The sequence below is a fragment of the Myiozetetes cayanensis genome, unplaced genomic scaffold (assembly GCF_022539395.1).
Source record: "Myiozetetes cayanensis isolate MyiCay16 unplaced genomic scaffold, myiCay2020 scf30, whole genome shotgun sequence".
Taxonomy (NCBI): domain Eukaryota; kingdom Metazoa; phylum Chordata; class Aves; order Passeriformes; family Tyrannidae; genus Myiozetetes; species Myiozetetes cayanensis.
Genome location: NW_026087522.1, coordinates 4,216,830 through 4,234,373, shown reverse-complemented (window position 1 = coordinate 4,234,373; position 17,544 = coordinate 4,216,830). Strand labels below are relative to the sequence as shown.

General features: G+C 53.1%; 1 protein-coding gene across 2 annotated transcripts in view; it reads left to right on the top strand.

Moving 5' to 3' along the window:
- Nucleotides 1-12,200, top strand: part of MTMR4 (myotubularin related protein 4) — a 56,370-nt gene extending 44,170 nt beyond the window's left edge. For both annotated transcript variants that reach the window (XM_050325964.1, XM_050325962.1), the window contains 11 exons: nucleotides 2,934-3,130; nucleotides 3,545-3,673; nucleotides 4,728-4,839; nucleotides 5,285-5,480; nucleotides 5,948-6,133; nucleotides 6,914-7,084; nucleotides 7,188-7,342; nucleotides 7,683-8,883; nucleotides 9,164-9,274; nucleotides 9,480-9,568; nucleotides 9,955-12,200. In XM_050325964.1, the coding sequence (XP_050181921.1) occupies nucleotides 2,934-3,130; nucleotides 3,545-3,673; nucleotides 4,728-4,839; nucleotides 5,285-5,480; nucleotides 5,948-6,133; nucleotides 6,914-7,084; nucleotides 7,188-7,342; nucleotides 7,683-8,883; nucleotides 9,164-9,274; nucleotides 9,480-9,568; nucleotides 9,955-10,132 (2,725 nt within the window). In that variant the 3' untranslated portion in view covers nucleotides 10,133-12,200. The remainder of the gene's footprint in view (nucleotides 1-2,933; nucleotides 3,131-3,544; nucleotides 3,674-4,727; nucleotides 4,840-5,284; nucleotides 5,481-5,947; nucleotides 6,134-6,913; nucleotides 7,085-7,187; nucleotides 7,343-7,682; nucleotides 8,884-9,163; nucleotides 9,275-9,479; nucleotides 9,569-9,954) is intronic.
- Nucleotides 12,201-17,544: the final 5,344 nt, after the last annotated feature.

Sequence of the window (17,544 nt, the reverse complement as noted above, 5' to 3'; positions counted from 1 at the left end):
GCTGCTTTGGGAGTGCTCAGAGGTTTGTGCTCCCAAGTTTTCCGAGTTTAACGCGACTCTGGTGCTGTCACAGCATTGCCTGGATCCGGCTGCCCCACACGGCTGCCCTCCTGTGCCTTCCCTCCCAAAACAATGTCCTTGCATCCAAACAGCCTGCTGGGAGCAGTCCCTGGCATGGCACCTGCCTTTCCCAAAACGTGCTGAGGCGCTGTCTGGGAAAGTGCTGGTTGGCACAGGCCGGGGACTGTGGGTGGCTCACAAACAGGCTTGGAGATCACAGCCCGGTGCTTAAGTCCACACCTTGGCTCTGGTACATTTACTAGTATAAACAAAGCCTTTGCTGCTGCCTGTGTTATCCATCCCTGAGTGATCCTGAAGGCAGGAATAGATCTCCTGGGAGTGACTGCTCTCGAGTCACCTCGTGAAACAAAACGGCACCGAAAGCAAAGGACCCCACAGTGTTTCAACTTGGCCAAATGTGAATATTCTTTCTGTGGAAGTTTAAAGTCTTCATCACTATTATCTGTGAGATGTCATTCAGGAAACTACATAAACTGACAGAGAGCAGGGTTAGATGGGAAGAAATAGTTATACTGAGAAGAAATAGTTCCCTGGGAGGCTGGTGAGACCCTGGCACAGGTTGCCCAGAGAAGCTGTGGCTGCCCCAGCCCTGGAAGTGTCCAAGGCCAGCTTGGAGCAACCTGGGCTAGTGGAAGGTGTCCCTGCCCATGGCAGGGGATGGAATTGGATGATATTTAAGTTCCCTTGCAGCACACCATTCCATGATTCTGTGATCTTCAGAGAGATGCTGCAGGAAGGGTGGTGGGATGGGCAGGGCAACAAATGGGACAGGGATACAGGTGTTCTTTCCTGGGGCATCTTTGGAGCAGCTGGGATCTTAGATTTCCTACACCCATTCAGGAGAATGGGTGACTGTGTGTCCTGGTCACTTGGTGGGCCTGCCACCAAGAATTTTGGAATGTATTTTGGAACAGTTTGTTCTTCCACACTGCACTGTGGCAGTGAGTCCATTCTTTGTTTTGGGCATTGTCCAAAAACCACTTGTTTTTCTGAAAGGTATGGCATGACCCCTCCAGTGCTTGCTTGTGTTTCTCTCAGGGGAAAACAAGACTAATCTTCCAAACTCACCTTTTTTTGTCTTTTATGACCTTTTATACTTCTCTTCCATTCTTGCCCTTCTCTCATGGTGGGTGGTTGTGTCCTGCTTAAGTTGGTCCTAAAGTGAAGCTCTTCTGTACCTCTGCCTTCTCTGGAAGTTTGAGTATGATATGATCCTTTTTGAGATGGATTAGTGAAATATTTGTGTCGTTTTAAGATGGGTTAAGATGTGAAGCCATGATGCTTTCTGTCATATTCATTTCCCAAAAACTGTTACCACAATCTTAACCTTTCTGCTTCTCTTGAGCAACAAGGCTTTTTCAGAGCTCCCTGGTGACTTCCAAGCCTTTGAGATTTTTATCTGCTGGTTTGCACTGAACTGCTCCATGTCATAACTGGGGTTATGTTTTGATCATCTGTAAATATTCTTCACTTATTAATACTAAATTTCAGCCTCTGTTTTTATCATGTGAGAGCATTTGCAACTTTTTCCAGGCAGCCACAGAGTCTCCTGGGTCATTCTCTGTCACCAGCATCTTTGTCACTTCATGGTCCCTTCCCTTTCCAGGCCATTTGTGGGTGACTTGACCAGTGTGTTGCTGTGAAAAATGAACCTATTCCTACTTCAGGCCTCCAGGGAGGCGTCAATAAGCAACAGCCAGGGTAGGGTTCACATTTAGGGGTTGTTGATAAACACCAGCTCAGGCCTCCACCCAGAAACTCCCCAGTCTGATGCCGAGTGAGCTCATCTTTCCAACATACAGGTGATAAGTGAAATGGTTTAACAACCAGTCCATAATTTAAGGGAGGAAAAAGAGAAGGGGAGAGCAAAACAGCATTAAATAACGTGGAAGGTGTCCCAGCCCATGGCAGGGAGAGGAACAAAATGATCTTTAAGGTCCCTTCCAACCCAAACCATTCTGGGATCTTGTGGAATGACTGGTGGGACTCTTAGGGCTGGTTCTGTGCAAGGCTAAGGGTTGGATTCTGATCCTCGTGGGTCCCTTCCAGCTCAGCACATGCTGTGATTCTGTAGAATAGTTATTATTTTCCCAAAGTACAACCATAATAATTTAAAGTTCTTCTCTCTGGTTTAATATATAAATACCTATTTATATATAATAATATGTATTTTATATTTTATATATTTATAGATTACATAGTATATATTATATAGTATATATTTCTATCCATAAGTTGAAGGTTGGACTTGATGATCTTGGGAGATCTTTTCCAACCGTAATGATTCTATGATTCTCTATTATTTTAAATAAAAATGCAAGGCTAGTGTGGCCTCTGTCAGTGCTGTAGTCATGAATAATGGTTATTTGAGATTCCCTGCCCTGTTTCAGCACTCGGTGCAAGAGTCACACAGAATCCCAGAATGTGCTGAGTTGGGAGGGACCCCCAAGGATCCTGGAGTCCAACCCTCAGCCCTGCACAGGCCCAGCCCCAAGAGTCCCCCCCTGTGCCCCAGAGGATCATCCAAACCCTCCTGCAGCTCTGGCAGCCTTGGGGCTGTGCCCACTGCCCTGGGGAGCCTGTTCAGTGCCAACCACCCTCTGGGGGAAGAACCTTTCGCTGAGATCCACCCTGAGCCTGCCCTGACACAGCTCCAGCCATTCCCTGGGGGCTGTCCCTGGTCCCCCCAGAGCAGAGCTCAGTCCTGCCCCTCCTCTGCCCCTCAGAGTCAGCACAGCAGACAAAGCAGCTGCAGCCAGGAGGTCGCTCAGGTGCTGGCTGTCCATGGGGCACATTTCCTGGGTGTTCCCTTCCCTCTCCGGAGGGTTCCTCAGTCTCCCCTTCCCCCGCAGACACGTGCGCAACGGGGCGGTGATCGCGCGGTGCAGCCAGCCCGAGATCAGCTGGTGGGGCTGGCGCAACGCCGACGACGAGTACCTGGTGACGTCCATCGCCAAAGCCTGTGCCTTGAACCCCGGGGCCAAGGCGGCCGGCGCGGCGCCGCACGCCGGGAGCAGCGACGGCAGCGAGGCCTCCGACGCCGACTTCGGTGAGGCGGCCCCGCCCTCCCGCGCTCCCACACGCTCCCAAACGGGGGGATCAGAGCTCCCAGCACCCCCACACTGCTCCCAAACGGGGGGATCAGAGCTCCCAACACCCCCACGCTGCTCCCACACGCTCCCAAATGGGGGGATCAGAGCTCCCAACGCCCACACTGCTCCCACACGCTCCCAAACGGGGGGATCAGAGCTCCCAGCACCCCCACACTGCTCCCACACGCTCCCAAACGGGGGGATCAGAGCTCCCAACACCCCGCGCTGCTCCCACCGCGAGCTCCGCCTTTGGCTGGGTGGGCAACCTGGGGGCCCTGTTGTGCTGTGTGTCCCTGGGATCGCTCGGGGTGGCTGTGGGAGGGAGGGAGGGAGGGAGGGATCAGGAGCTCAGCCCGTGTCTGTCCCAGCAGACTCGTCCCTGACGGCGTGTTCGGGCGTGGAGAACGCGGGCACTCCTCAGAAGCTGCTGATCCTCGACGCCAGGTCCTACACCGCGGCCGTGGCCAACAGAGCCAAGGGAGGCGGCTGCGAGTGTGAAGGTACCGAGCACATCCCACAGCACCTTCCTCTTGCACCTGCCTTGTGGTGGGTCCTAGAGCACAGCTGGGGGTCGGGTCAGCATTTTGGTACCTGGCCTCTGGGATTATGTTCCCACAGAGGGATCTGGAAGGGCTGGATCAATAGGTCAAGGCCAACAGTAGGAAGTTCAACAGGGCCAAGCTCCCTGTTCTGCACTTGGGTCACAACAACCCCATGAACACTCCAGGCCTGGGGCAGAGGGACTGGAAAGCTGGGAAAGGACCTGGAGGTGCTGGTTGGCAGCAGTGGAACATGAGCCCAGGTGTGCCCAGGTGGGCAAGAGGCCAAAGGCACCTGGGCTGTCCCAGCCATGGTGTGGCAGCAGGACCAGGGCAGTGACTGTCCCCTGGTACTGGCACTGCTGAGACATCTTGAATCCTGGGGTCAGTTCTGGGTCCCTCACTGCAAGAAAGACATTGAGGGACTGGATCATGGGCAGGGAAGGGAACAGAGCTGGGAAGGGGCTGGAGCAGCAGGAGCAGCTGAGGGAGCTGGGGGGGCTCAGCCTGGAGAAAAGGAGGCTCAGGGAGGACCTTCTGGCTCTGCAACTCCCTGACAGGAGGGGGGAACTGGAGGGAGGTTGGACTCTGCTCCCAGGGAACAAGGGTTGGGACCAGAGGAAACAGCCTTAAGTTGTGCTAATAACCATTACTGGGAAAATTTCTTCACCCAAAGGGTTGTCCAGCCCTGGCACAGCTGCCCAGGGCAGTGGTGGAGTCCCCATCCCTGGAGGGATTTAACAGATGTCTGGATGTGGCACTTGGGGACATGGGTTAGGGATGGCCTTGGCAGTGCTGGGGGAACAGTTGGACTTGATCTTGGAGGTCTTTCCCAACCTTAGTGACTCCATGAAGACCAGAAATGGTGTGTGAGGGGACAGCTGCACTGAGGGTGTGGAGGCAATTGCTGTGGTGGCAGCAGAGTTGGACTTGATGATCCTTTCAGGTCCTTTCCCACTCAGAATATTCTGTAACTGCTGTGGCTGTCTCTGAATGTTCCTGTCTCTCATGTCAGAGTATTACCCCAACTGTGAAGTCGTGTTCATGGGCATGGCCAACATCCACTCCATCCGGAACAGTTTCCAGTATCTCCGTGCTGTCTGCAGTCAGGTGCCAGACCCCAGCAAGTGAGTGACTGTTCTCTAGCTGACTTTGATGTTGCCATATCTGTCAACGTTCTGGGGGGTTTTTTCCTTCCTTTCTCTGTTTTCCTCTCCGAGGTCTCTATGCCCAAAAATGGAGGGATAGGAAAGTGCTCACAGTGCCTGAATGCTGCTCATTTTGATCCATTAATCCGAGAGGGATTGCGGCACTGCCTTGGTGCCACTTGGTTCTGTGTGTCCCCTGAAGGGTTTCTAAAAGATGGCTGTGTTTTAGAAAAATTGAATTAGGGATTGAATTCTTTGTCCTTCTTCCCAGGCTGCCTGGCTCCTCTGGGACGTGTTATAGAAAAGACTGATTTCCACTGAGGATTCCAAAAGGACCGAAGATAGATTTGATTATTTTTTTTTTCATGGGAGAACTAAACAACCTTTTTTTTTTTTTTTTTTTTTTTTTTTTTCCCTCTTCCAGCTGGCTTTCAGCCCTGGAGAGCACCAAGTGGCTGCAGCACCTGTCTGTGATGCTGAAGGCAGCAGTGCTGGTCTCCAGTGCTGTTGACAGGGAAGGGCGTCCAGTGCTGGTTCACTGCTCTGACGGCTGGGACAGGACCCCGCAGATTGTGGCACTGGCAAAGATTCTCCTGGACCCTTACTACAGGACCATGGAGGTAAGACTGTGCTCTGCTGCAGTTCATGTCTGCTCAAAGGCAGCTTCTGGCTCAGAGTCCCCGTGGAAAGGAGCAGGGTCACGTTTGGGAATGGGTTTAATGGCATTTCCAAGCTGCTGTTGTGGGTGTTGGGTTTTCCCTGTTCTCTTCCTGCCTGTTTCGGGTGAACTGTTCCTCACTGCTCTGCCCAGCCTGGGGAAGTGCTGTGGGAAATAACATCTTGTGCTCAAGGTTCAGCTACTTCCCTACTCTTAGTTCTCCAAGCTGGTTATTGGATAGAAATAACAACTGTTACTTTGTGTCTGGAAACCCCTGACACTCAGGGAGCTTTGCTCCCAAACCAGCCACTGCTGCAGCCTCCTTCCCAGCTCTTCCCAATCCTGAGTTTCCTGGTGGATGAGCCTTGCCTTGTCCTGCTATGTGCCCTCAGCAAAGTCTCTGCAGTCGTTTTTCTCTTTTACTCACAGGGTTTCCAGGTGCTGGTTGAGTCAGACTGGCTGGATTTTGGGCACAAGTTTGGGGATCGCTGTGGGCACCAGGAGAAGGTGGAAGATCAGAACGAGCAGTGCCCGGTTTTTCTCCAGTGGCTGGATGCTGTTCATCAGCTTCTGAAGCAATTTCCCTGCCTGTTTGAATTTAATGAAGCTTTTTTGGTAAGAACTGCACATGCAAACGTGTCTTTATCCCAGATGTGAGCAGAGGCAGAGGGAAGGTCATGATGTTTTAACAGTGTTGGGGTTGAAAGAAAACAAATCTGCAGAACCCAGGCGATTGTTCAGTGATTGTAGAATCCCAGAATGTGGGTTGAAAGGGTCCTTAAACATCATCTTGTTTCAACTCCCCTGCCATGTTCTAAGCCCCGTCCAACCTTGGCCTTGGACACTTCCAGGGAAGGGGCAGCCACAGCTTCTCTGGGCAGCCTGTGCCAGGGCCTCCCCACCCTCACGGGGAGAATTTCTCCCTAACATCTGATCTAAATCTCTCCTCTTTTATTTAAAAATCCTTCCCCCATGAACATGCCCATGCTAAAGGGTTTAGATTTAGGTTTCCCTGAATCCCTTCTTCAGGTCTCTTTCCAGCCCAGGGAATTCAGATGCCAGCACTGATCAAACCACTGGTTTGATTTGCATATCTGAGAGCTGTATAAGTCTGAAACATTTCAAAACAATAAATTAGGGAAAAATTAATCTCTGCCTTATCAAATAATTGCAGGTGAGGGTTATAGAGGGATGGGTTTGGTGTCAGTTGAGTGTTGCTTTCACTTCAATCCAGGTGATCCCTGTACTGTCCCTGTCCTGCTTTGTGTGGAAGCGAGGACAGCAGTGGGGTCACCAGTGGGGTAGGCAGTGCATGAGCCATCCCAGAGGAGAGGAAGACATGTCCCCTGTGGACAGCAGGCCCCATTTCCTGATGTTGTCCCTTCCATACCCCAGGTGAAGCTGGTGCAGCACACATATTCCTGCCTCTACGGGACCTTCCTGGGGAACAGCCCCTGCGAGCGGGAGATGCACAACATCTACAAGCGCACCTGCTCCGTGTGGTCCCTCCTGCGGGCCGGCAACAAGAACTTCCACAACCTTCTCTACATGCCAGGCTCTGAGCAGGTCAGTACAACTCCTGGCCCAGGTTCTTCCCCCTGCCAGGCCCCAGGGAGGGTCTGGAGGGGTTTCCTTTCACGCTCGTGTCTGACCGAGGCGGTTGTCGCAGGTGCTCCACCCCGTGTGCCACGTGCGCGCGCTGCACCTCTGGACAGCCGTGTACCTCCCGGCCTCCTCACCACATCCTCTGGGACAGGAGGACATGGACATCTACATGCCCCCCGGGTCTCAGAGCCAGGAGTTCAGCGGCAGGTGTTTGGACAGGTAAGAGCCTAAAGCTCCAGGCCCAGCTTGCTGCCTATCCACAAACCTTCCCTCCCTCCTTGTAGTTCCTCGGGTTGACCTGTGCTCATGTTCCCTGTGGGAGCGAGAGCAGTGTGCCAGCCACCTGGAGAAGGAGGTGTGCAGCTCCCTGCTGCACCTCAGAGGCAGACAGCAGAGGCCACACTGCAGCGTTGTGCATTTTGGCTCATGCAGCTGCACCGCCCCTGCCCATGAGCTGTGATTATTTGGAACATTTCCCTTCCCTCATCTCAGGTTTCACTGAAACTGGGGAAGTTTCGGGGGGGTTTGTTGTGAGATTTGCTTTGCTTTTGGGTTCTAGATTACCAAAGACACGATCTGTGGATGACCTGCTCTCGGCCTGTGACTCCAGCAGCCCGCTGACCCGCACATCCAGTGATCCCAACCTGAACAACCACTGCCAGGAGGTCCGGGTGGGCCTGGAAGCCCGACATGCTGCCACCGAGGGGGCTGACAGTGCTGTGGTGGCCACAGGGGAGGCACGGCAGGTGGAGGAGAAGGAGGAGAACCCACCCCTGCAAGGCAGCAGCCGTGCTGAGCAGGAGGGGCAGAGCAGGCAGCCGGGCAGCAGGGCTGCTGTGCCAGCCAGCAGTGTCCCTGTGGAGGCAGGAAAGGGAACACACACAGTGGAACTGGATGGCACAGGACCAGCTCCAAATCCTTCTGGACAGGAAAACGTTGACAAGGTTTCTACTGGTTCTGGAAAGCAGTTAGAAACCCATCCCCAGGAGCCTTTGAAGGCTGCTGGCACCGTGTCCAGCGGAGGAGGCTGCCCCAAGAGAACCACAACCCGCCAAGACATTCCCAGCCAGGAGTCCCTGGCACCAGGTGCCCCTTCCCAGGACATGCCAGGCCCTGCTCCGGGCATCCCCTGCCCAGCTGCAGACAAGGGCAGAGCTGAGGGTGGGCGGAGCGTGCCCTGCGAGGAGCCCGGCCGGCTGGGCAGGGTCCCGCTGGAGCAATGGCGCAAGCCCATCTCCCAGAGCCAAAGCAGCGAGTTCTCCTTCCTGGGGTCCAACTGGGACAGTTTTCAAGGCATGGTGACATCGCTCCCCAATGGGGAGGCTGCCCCCAGACACCTCCTCTCCTATGGCTGCTGCAGCAGGAGGTTGAGCAGCAAACCCCTGCGTGCCCCGGGCCTGTGCCTCAGCGGCCCGTGGCCTGCCAGGGAAGGCGGGAAGCCCTCGGCCTGCGCTGGCCACGTGGGCACACACTTCGGGAAGCCCAGCCGTTCGTGGCTGCCCTGCCACCTCAAGCAAACCTCCGGTCCCAAGCACATGCCGCCAAAATGCCCCTCTCCTGTGCCTCCTGTGTACCTGGATGACGACGGGCTGCCCTTCCCCACGGACGTGATCCAGCACCGGCTGCGGCAGATCGAGGCCAGCTACAAGCAGGAGGTGGAGCAGCTGCGCCGGCAGGTGCGGGAGCTGCAGCTGCGCCTGGACATCCGCCACTTCTGCGCCCCCCCAGCGGAGCCCCCCATGGACTACGAGGATGACTTTGTGAGTACTGGCCCCTCACGCTGCCCCCTCCACCCACAGCCCCTCGGGAGGGGGTGGGTGAGGTTGTTCCTGTGTTTCCCCAGCCCTGTTCCCCTCCCATGCCTGTCTCCTCTTGCCATGCAGAGGTATCTCTGCTGCTTGAGGGCCAAGCTCCTACACACCGATGGAGGCTTCACCTCTTGATTTGGGGTACCCTGGAGCCACCCAGGTGTGGAGTGGATGGGGTTGGATGGAGTTGCCCTGGAGTGGATGGGGTTGGTGAGCTGGTCTCGTTTTGCAGACATGTTTGAAGGAGTCGGATGGCAGCGACACGGAGGATTTCTGTTCTGACCACAGTGAGGACTGTTTGTCAGAAGCGAGCTGGGAGCCTGTGGATAAGAAGGAGACTGAGGTACGTGCCCCACTGCGGAGCTGGGATGCAGCGGGAGGGAATGTTCCTTTGCAGCTGATGAGGGTGGGTACAGCAGCAGAGCGAGGCAGAGAGCAGCCACCCGGCTCCTTATCCTCTGGCTGCTGGTGTCCCAAAGCCACCCTGGGGCTGTGCAGAGCTGTGGCTGGGGGGTCCCAGACTGGGAGCTGACTTGGTGTCTCCGCAGGTGACGCGATGGGTTCCGGACCACATGGCCTCGCACTGCTTTAACTGCGACTGTGAGTTCTGGCTGGCCAAGCGGAGGCACCACTGCAGGTAAACAACCCCAGCGCTCTGGCTCTGCTCCCCTCCTCGGCCTGGCGCCCACAAAACGCTCCTCTGCCATCTCTGCTCCCTCCAGCTCCCAGCAGAAGGTTTTAGGTCTTTCTGTTCTGTGTCAGGCCTCATCAGTTCCCTGCAGATTTCCATTCTTCGTGTTTCTTGTTTCTGTTTTTCCAAGGCCTTTGATCCCTCTCCTGAGCAGCAATGCCCATGGGTGCCTCTCTGCTCTAGCAGTTTGCTTGCATGGCAGACCACAGTATAAGAAACACATTTACAAATCCTCAGTCAGGCCAAAGCTTCACCCCACCCTGGGCCCTCTGTGCAAGTTCTGCTGTGGTGTTCCCAGCTCTCTTCTCACTGGTTTTCTTGCTCCTTGACAGGAACTGTGGCAACGTGTTCTGTGCTAATTGCTGCCATCTGAAGCTGCCCATCCCTGATCAGCAGTTGTATGACCCTGTCCTCGTTTGTAACTCCTGTTATGACCACATCCAAGTGTCTCGTGCCAGGGAGCTCATGAGCCAACATCTGAAGAAACCCATTGCCACAGCTTCCAGCTGAATGCCAGACAAGGGACCTGTCAAAGCCCAGCCTTTTCTCTCGTGGGTTTGAAGGGTGACTCTGCCTCCAGGGTAACTGTGAAGGCCTTTGGTGCAACACTTGAACACCAAGCTCGAATGCACTGTCTGCAGCAGCCTCACTGCCAGGCTGGAGCAGAGGAGCTCAGATCAGAGAGGACGGGGTGTGTCCCCACTCCGAACCGGTGGGCCCGTGCGTTGCAGTCCTGACGACCCAGGGCCGAGAGGGGGTCGCAACCTCTTCCTTTTGTGGGCTGGAAAGCAACGTTTTCACAGCTCTTGCCTGTGCAAAGCCCCCCCAAAGCAATAGAAAGGCATGTTTAGAACCACCTCCCCCTCCAAAGGCAGGCTGCTGTACGAGAAGGAAGAGGGGCAAGGCTCCCGGTGGGCCCGCGGGCGTCGGAAGGGCCTCAGCCTGGAGCAGATCTGCAGATTCTCTTTCCATGAGCGTGATTTGCGATCAGCTTGGTGAACAAGACTCGTGAGCCATCACTGATTGATTTTCTCTTGGGCGTTGAAGAGAAATTCATTCTGGCTGCGAGGGGGGCCGAGCGGGTCGTGCCCGTTTTGGGGCTCCGCTGGGATCGGTGGGCGCACTTTGGACTTTGCCCCTGCCCCCCACGCTGTGGGGAGGTGGGAGATTGGCTTTTCACTTCTGCTCTGCCCGTCTGCTTTGTCTGCGGTCGTGTCACAGCCTGGTGCTAACACAGGAATGGCACCCTGATCCTCTCCTGGCATGGAAACAGAACTCGTGTTCCTGTGTTGCTCCTCCTCCCCTTTTCTGCCCTCAGCTCTCCACTTCCTACTGCTCTTGATCCTGAAAACTTGATACCTTGAGGGTATAGGCCATAATGTGTTGTTTTACCTCCTGGAATGTGCTGTCTGGTGTATGTGAGGGTTTCAGTCCAAATGCTGCTATATATTTCTGTGCACTTAATGTAACCCGAAGAAGGGAGAATGAAGCATCGATACCAAAACAGGGGTGGGGAAGGACTGGCTGACGTAGACACTACGGTCTGTGCTTTTCACTTTAGGGTGTACAGCCAAGCTACAGTGATAACCATGACGTGTGGCATCTGTTCAGTGGTGGAAACAATCTCTCTGACTTGCCCCAGCGCTACCTAAAATGCCTCTTGAATTTGACTTCTTTTTTCGTCTCTCCTGTACAGTGGTCAAAGTTCAGAGTTGCCAACTTGTAATTGCCTCTCTGCTTCTCCTTTGAATTTGAGAGCAGGAATCCCAACTCATCTTTAAGGACAAGGAACTGGGTTTAGAAAGGAAGAAAGGTTTAGAAAGTGGGCCTCAGTGGGCTTGTAACCTCTAGATCCCTCGGGGAGCATCCATCCTGCCTCCTCTGCAAGGATGTTAGTGAGGAAGAAGAGTTTGAAAATAGGGCGTTTCTCTGCAGAAATGCAGGTTTTCTTGCCAGTACATTGTGCACCTCAGGAGCTGAGGCTTGGTATGTGGCAGGGAGGACCTGTGAGGACATTGGTCTGCCAGCAAGGTGAAGGACTTAACGCTGTTGTGACCTCCCAGATTTTTTTGGTAACGATTTACCATCTCCATCAGAGGGAACGGAATAACGACCCTTTCCTGCACTTGGACGTGTCAGCCTCTGGTTTGGTGAATCCCGACGCGCAAGCGAAGCTCACCCTCTGAAGACCCTGTACTTTACTTGGACTCTGCTTCTTTTCCATACTGGGAACAACCGACACGGCTTTGGGAAGAGAAGGCTCCTCGCTTCAGATTCTCCCCTGCCTTGTACCTTGCAGTCATTGCCAGACATGGGAGCGTGACCATTTGGGCCGGCAGAAGAAACTGGATTTGCTCCTGTTTTGCACGTGTTGGAATGACTGCAAGCAATAAGGAAGCCAGAACTAGGTACTCCTGGCCCTGCTGTCCAGGCCATTAGTCCAAACTGCTTTTAGCTCTCGTGAGTTTTCAGCATCACAATGTGCTGGCCAAAAAAACTCTCCAATCAGTTCGATGGCATTGTGACAAACGAAATGTGCTGTACAACTCAATACAGTCGAAATAAAATCTCTATATTAGTGCTGCTGTGTTTGGGGCCTTCACTCCTCTCTGGGAAGTCTGTCTGTGTGCCCAGTGGTTTTCAGGCTGTTACTCACTGTCTTTTCCCTTGATGAAGGTGTGTTAGGGATTTAATATCCCTTCTCAGGAGCAGAATCATGGGTAGGACACAAGGCACCTTGTGCTGGAGAACCTCTGCTCTCTTCCAAACAAACCTGCAGCTTCCCAGGATTCCAGCCCCTTCCAACCTCTCCTATAACAACTCCACGAGGAGTTTTACTTTTCTAAGGAAGAAATGTTAGGCAGGATTCTCTCCTATGAGGAAAAGCTGAAAGAATTGGGATTGTTCAGCCTGGAGAAGAGAAGGCTTTGGGGTGACCTGATTGTGGCCTTCCAGTACCTGAAGGCAGCTGACAAGGAAGATGGAGAGAGACTGTTTAGAAGGGCCTGGAGGGACAGGACAAGGGGGAATGGCTTCCTACTACCAGAGGGCAGGGTTAGATGGGATATTGGGAAGGAATTCTTGGCTGTGAGGGTGGTGAGGCCCTGGCACAGGTTGCCCAGAGAAGCTGTGGCTTCCCCTGGATCCCTGGAAGCATCCAAGGCCAGGTTGGATGGGGCTTGGAGCAACCTGAGCTCGTGGAAGGTGTCCCTGCCCGTTTTGGGATTGGAATGAAATGGGCTTTAAGGTCTTTTCCAACCCAAACCATTCTGGGATTCCATGATTCCCTCACTCCTCACTGATGTTTTCCCACCACCTGTTCCCAGGTAGGTGTTGGTTGGACAGCGGATGGGACTGTTGTGCTTCCTCAGCTGGATGGTGCTGCAGGTCAGCTGTAATTTGTGATGGAGCCAGAGAGAATCTCCCAGAAATCCTGTCCTTAGTGGAAAGATCCAGGGACCTTGAAATGAGGTGAACTATTCCCACAGTTCAGCTCAGGTGCAGTTCAGACAGGTGGTACCTAAAGGCCTTGTGTTAGGAACTTGAGGAGAAATTTGAGACATTCACCATTGCTCAAATAGTCACACCAATTAAACTGTAAATAATCATTTATTACTTATAAATAACCATTTATTACTTATAAATAACATTTATTTAGTAGTAAGTAAGCTGCTGGGACACTCGTGACTGGTGTCACGTCAGGCTGGTCACGCCAGTGAGGGGCACTGAGAGCTCATGGTTATTGAGCACAGAGGGAGGAATTATCACTTGAGGAACATAAAACCATCATTGCCAACACATTCAACCTGCAGTAATGGATATCTGTGCTGAAATGGGTCTGAACCCAGCACAGACAGGGAGATCAAAGCCTGCAGTAACTGCCAGGAATTCCTAGTGAATTAACAACCTGTGTGTGATGTGCCACGACATCTCACCAGCCAGCGAGCAAAACAAACAGCGTTTGGGTGTAGTGAGAAGCCATGTCAGGCTGGGGGGGTTGGGGTTATTCAGGTGTGGTAACTGATAACGTCAAAACTGTCAGGGATATGGAGGAAGAAGAGGAAGAGGAAGGTGATGTGTGGCCTTGTGAACCCCGTGAGGGTCACTCGGGGCAGTTCAAAGTGAGACACGCAGGGAAGGAGGATTTCTGAGCAGCTTTCTGAGGGGGTTGTGTCTGCCCAGGCAGTTTTCAGTGACAGTACATTTCTCTCCCAAAATCTTGGCCTTCTGTGAAGTGAACTTGGGGTGCTGCCATTCATTTATGGGACCTTGGGTGTCTGTACCTCCTAAGTTAAAACATATGTGTGCCAAATTATCCATATATAAAAGATGCTGTGGGCAGCCTCCAGTGTGTTTAAAGTCATCATAATTTGAAACGAAAAAGAAGTTGCCCAAAGCAGCAGACAGCTGCAGTCACACAAAGCTTAGGCACTCGTGCAGCTTTAGGATCAGAGAATCACTTAGGTTGGAAAAGACCAAGTCCAACCATTCCTCCAGCACTGCCAAAGCCACCACTAACCAGGGTCCACAAGTGCCACATCCACGTGTCTGTTCATCCCCCAGGGATGGGGACTCCACCAGTGCCTTGGGCAGCTTGTTCCTGTGTTTGACAAGCCTTTCAGTGAAGAATTTCCCCCAATATCCAACCTAAACCTCCCCTGGTGCAACCTGGGGCTGTTTGCTCTGGTCCTGTCCCTTGTTCTCTGGGAGCAGAGCCCGAGGGATGTTGAGGGATGGTGGGATGAGGGAACTGGGGGGCTGTGGGGATTGAGGGGAGTTCAGGGGGATGGCAAGGTTGGGGGGGACCAGAGGAGCTGAAGAGACTGAGAGAGGGCTGAGGGGAATGGTGGGACTGAGAGGACTGGGGGGCTGAGGGGTGGTGGGACTGAGGGTGCCCCGAGGAGTTGGTGGCTGGGTTTGAGAAGCACTGGGGGCCGTGGGGTTTGAAAAGCAGCACTGTCCTGAGGGAGGAAGGTGACCTGTCCTGGTGGCTGCTCAGGCCACCCAGAGTAGGAAAAGGTTGTTCTCCACGAAAGAGGATGTGCTGCCAGGGAGAGTGGGGAGTGTGGTTCATGTGTCAGACAGCCTGTAGGGTACAGAACAGTCTGCACTGAGAACATCTCACCTGACCCCTGTGGAGCTGGCCCAGCTCTGCCAGGTGAATGTTGCTGCTCTCAGCAGAGATGCCCAATAAGCCCTGGAATGTGTGAAAGGAGGGTCCTGGGAAGTGACAACAAGAGCGTCCTGTCAGTGTCATGCAAAGGAGAAGAGACCTGCCAATTGTCTCCTAAAAATAATTACAAGCTGGATGGTTTTAAAGAGGATTGACTGAGTAGATGAGAACTGAGTAGAAAAATCATTGTTGAAAAGCCCTAGAACATGTGTTTTTTTCTTTTAACCCTCCCTGAGAGGATCTGTGTTTTCCAAGACAAGCCTGAGCCCTGAGAGGATTATTCCACAAATTGTTTATCAGTCTGAGAGCATTGTAGTTGATGTCACGTAAGGAAGATGTGAATATCTTGTTTCACAGTGCTCTCAGTCTGACCGAACCAAGGCTGCTCCCAAAGAGCATCCTGCTTCCTACTCCCTGCTCGTGGGTTAACCCTCATCTTCCTCACAGCTGATGCAGCAACTGGGGAGGAATAACCCCAGGCACTCATCCAGGCTGGGGTCAGCCTACTGGAGAGCAGCTCTGGGAGAAGGACCCGGGGGTCCCGGTGGACTGACAAAATTTCCCTGAGCCAGCAGGGAGCCCTGGGGGCCAAAAGGCCAGTGGGATCCTGGGAGCATCAGGAAGAGCATTTCCAGCAGGGCAGGGAGGGATCCTGCCCCTCTGCCCAGCCCTGGGCAGGCACATCTGCAGGGCTGGGCCCAGCTCTGGCTCCTCAGCACAGCAGGCACAGGGAGCTCCTGCAGCGGCTCCAGCGCAGGCTGGGAGGATGAGGAGGGCACTGGAGCATCTCCCTGCCCAGCAAAGGCTGAGGGAGCTGGGCTGTTCAGCCTCCAGAGCACACACTGAGAGGGGCCCTCCCCAGGGTGTGTCAGGGGCTGCAGGGAGGGGGCAGAGGATGGCCCAGGCTCTGCTGGGGGGGCCCAGCAATGGCACAAGAGGAACGGGCAGGAACCGATGCCCAGGAAGCTCCAGCTGGACAGGAGGAAGAACTTCTTCCCTGGGCAGTGACCCAGCTCTGAACAGGCTGCCCAGGGAGGGGCTGGAGTCTCCTCCCTGGGGATATTCCAGAGCCCTCTGGACACAATCCTGTGCCCTGTGCTCTGGGCTGGCCCTGCTGGACCAGTGACCCACTGGGGTGTCTTCCAGCCTGACCCATCCTGGGATTCTGTGTTGGTTCAGCACCAGGATCTGAGGAGATCTGAGTGGTTTTACCCGTGCCTGGCTCTTGGGCAGAGGGGATGCAGAGCTGTAAAGGCTCCATGTGGGACAGCTGGGACTGGGTAGCCAGGAAAAGGGAAGAAGCAGTTGATGATGTTGCTTCCTGCAGCACCAGCTGCCTTCAGGACAGATCAGGGCATCCTGATCCTTTTTTTTTGGCTACTGTTCCAGCACAGGAATTGCCATCTGATTCCTGTGGTGTTTTCCATGGGGTGTGTGGGACTTCACCTGTAATACCAGGAAAACAAAACAAAGCATTCGAGATGGGAAGGAACTCACCTCAATACCCAGCTAGGAAGCATTTAAATTAAAGATTTGATGGTAACATTGTTAAGATGATGAGTCATTACAGATTTCTGCAGTGAAACCTGCTCTGACTGATGCACTGCAGGCCAGGGGTAGAGCAAATCCTAAGAAAGACACAGCTTTTTGAATGTTGTTGTTGTTGTTGTTGCCTCTGTTTTTAAGTTTTAGGGAGCTTTGGCTCTCGGAGCCTCCGTTTCTAGAAAGACACAACAAGGCAAACACTGGGTTTTATACACAGTCGAGTTCTGACAGGCTGACAGTCCTGGTGATTTAGGCATGGCTTTGCTGGAAATGTGAGGTAATTTGAGAGATAAAAGATATTTTTGTTTGCAAAGCCTCAGTCTGTTCCAAATGTCTTGCAACATGGAATTCTGTGTTAAACATCCAGGAACAACTCCTGGTAAAGCAACTGGTCCTTCCTACCCTGGCATCCTGTGGTGTCTTGTTGATGTGTTAAACCCAGATAATCCTAATTTCCCTGTCCAAAATATAAACAGAGAAGTTCTCAGACCTCTGGTCATCCTCTGTTAATACACGATAAAAATACTGATTAAAATAAGAATAAAAATACTTATTTCCTGCTCTTCCTGAGGAGGAAATAATCACCCCACTGGACAAATTTCCACGGCCAGGTTGTATTTATTTAGTGATTCCTAATGATTTAATGTGAACTGGAGTTAGTTCCCAGCATGGAATCATGGAATGGGTTGAGTTGCAAGGGACCTGAAAGACCATCCATTTTCCACCCCCTGCCATGGCAGGGAACCTTCTACCAGACCAGGTTGCTCCAAGCCCTGTCCAGCCTGACCTGTCAGAGGACAGAAAGAGGTAAAAGTGAGGCTGTTTTTAAAATATTCCTTTAGAGTGGGGGCTGGGAACTCCAGGGCTGAGAAATCCTGGCTTCTGGATAAACCCTTTTGGTGTAAAGTGTCCCAAAGCTCGTACCTGGCGTGGGACACCTCTGCAGAAAAGTCACAAATGTTCTTCTAGGTGTTCTTTGGGGTGTTCTTTTAGGAGTTTGGTGAGCACAGGGGTTCTGGGTGTCAATGTCTCCACAAAGTCACCACAGTCTCCAACAGAAATCAAACTGCCACACTAGAAGAGCAAACACTCATTTCGTGGAATATTCAGCAACCAAGAGGGGAAACTGAGAGAAGAGCAAAAGGAATATATAGGAAATAACAAAAGGCCAAAGTTTGGGATGTTTTAGTCTAATCTGAATTAG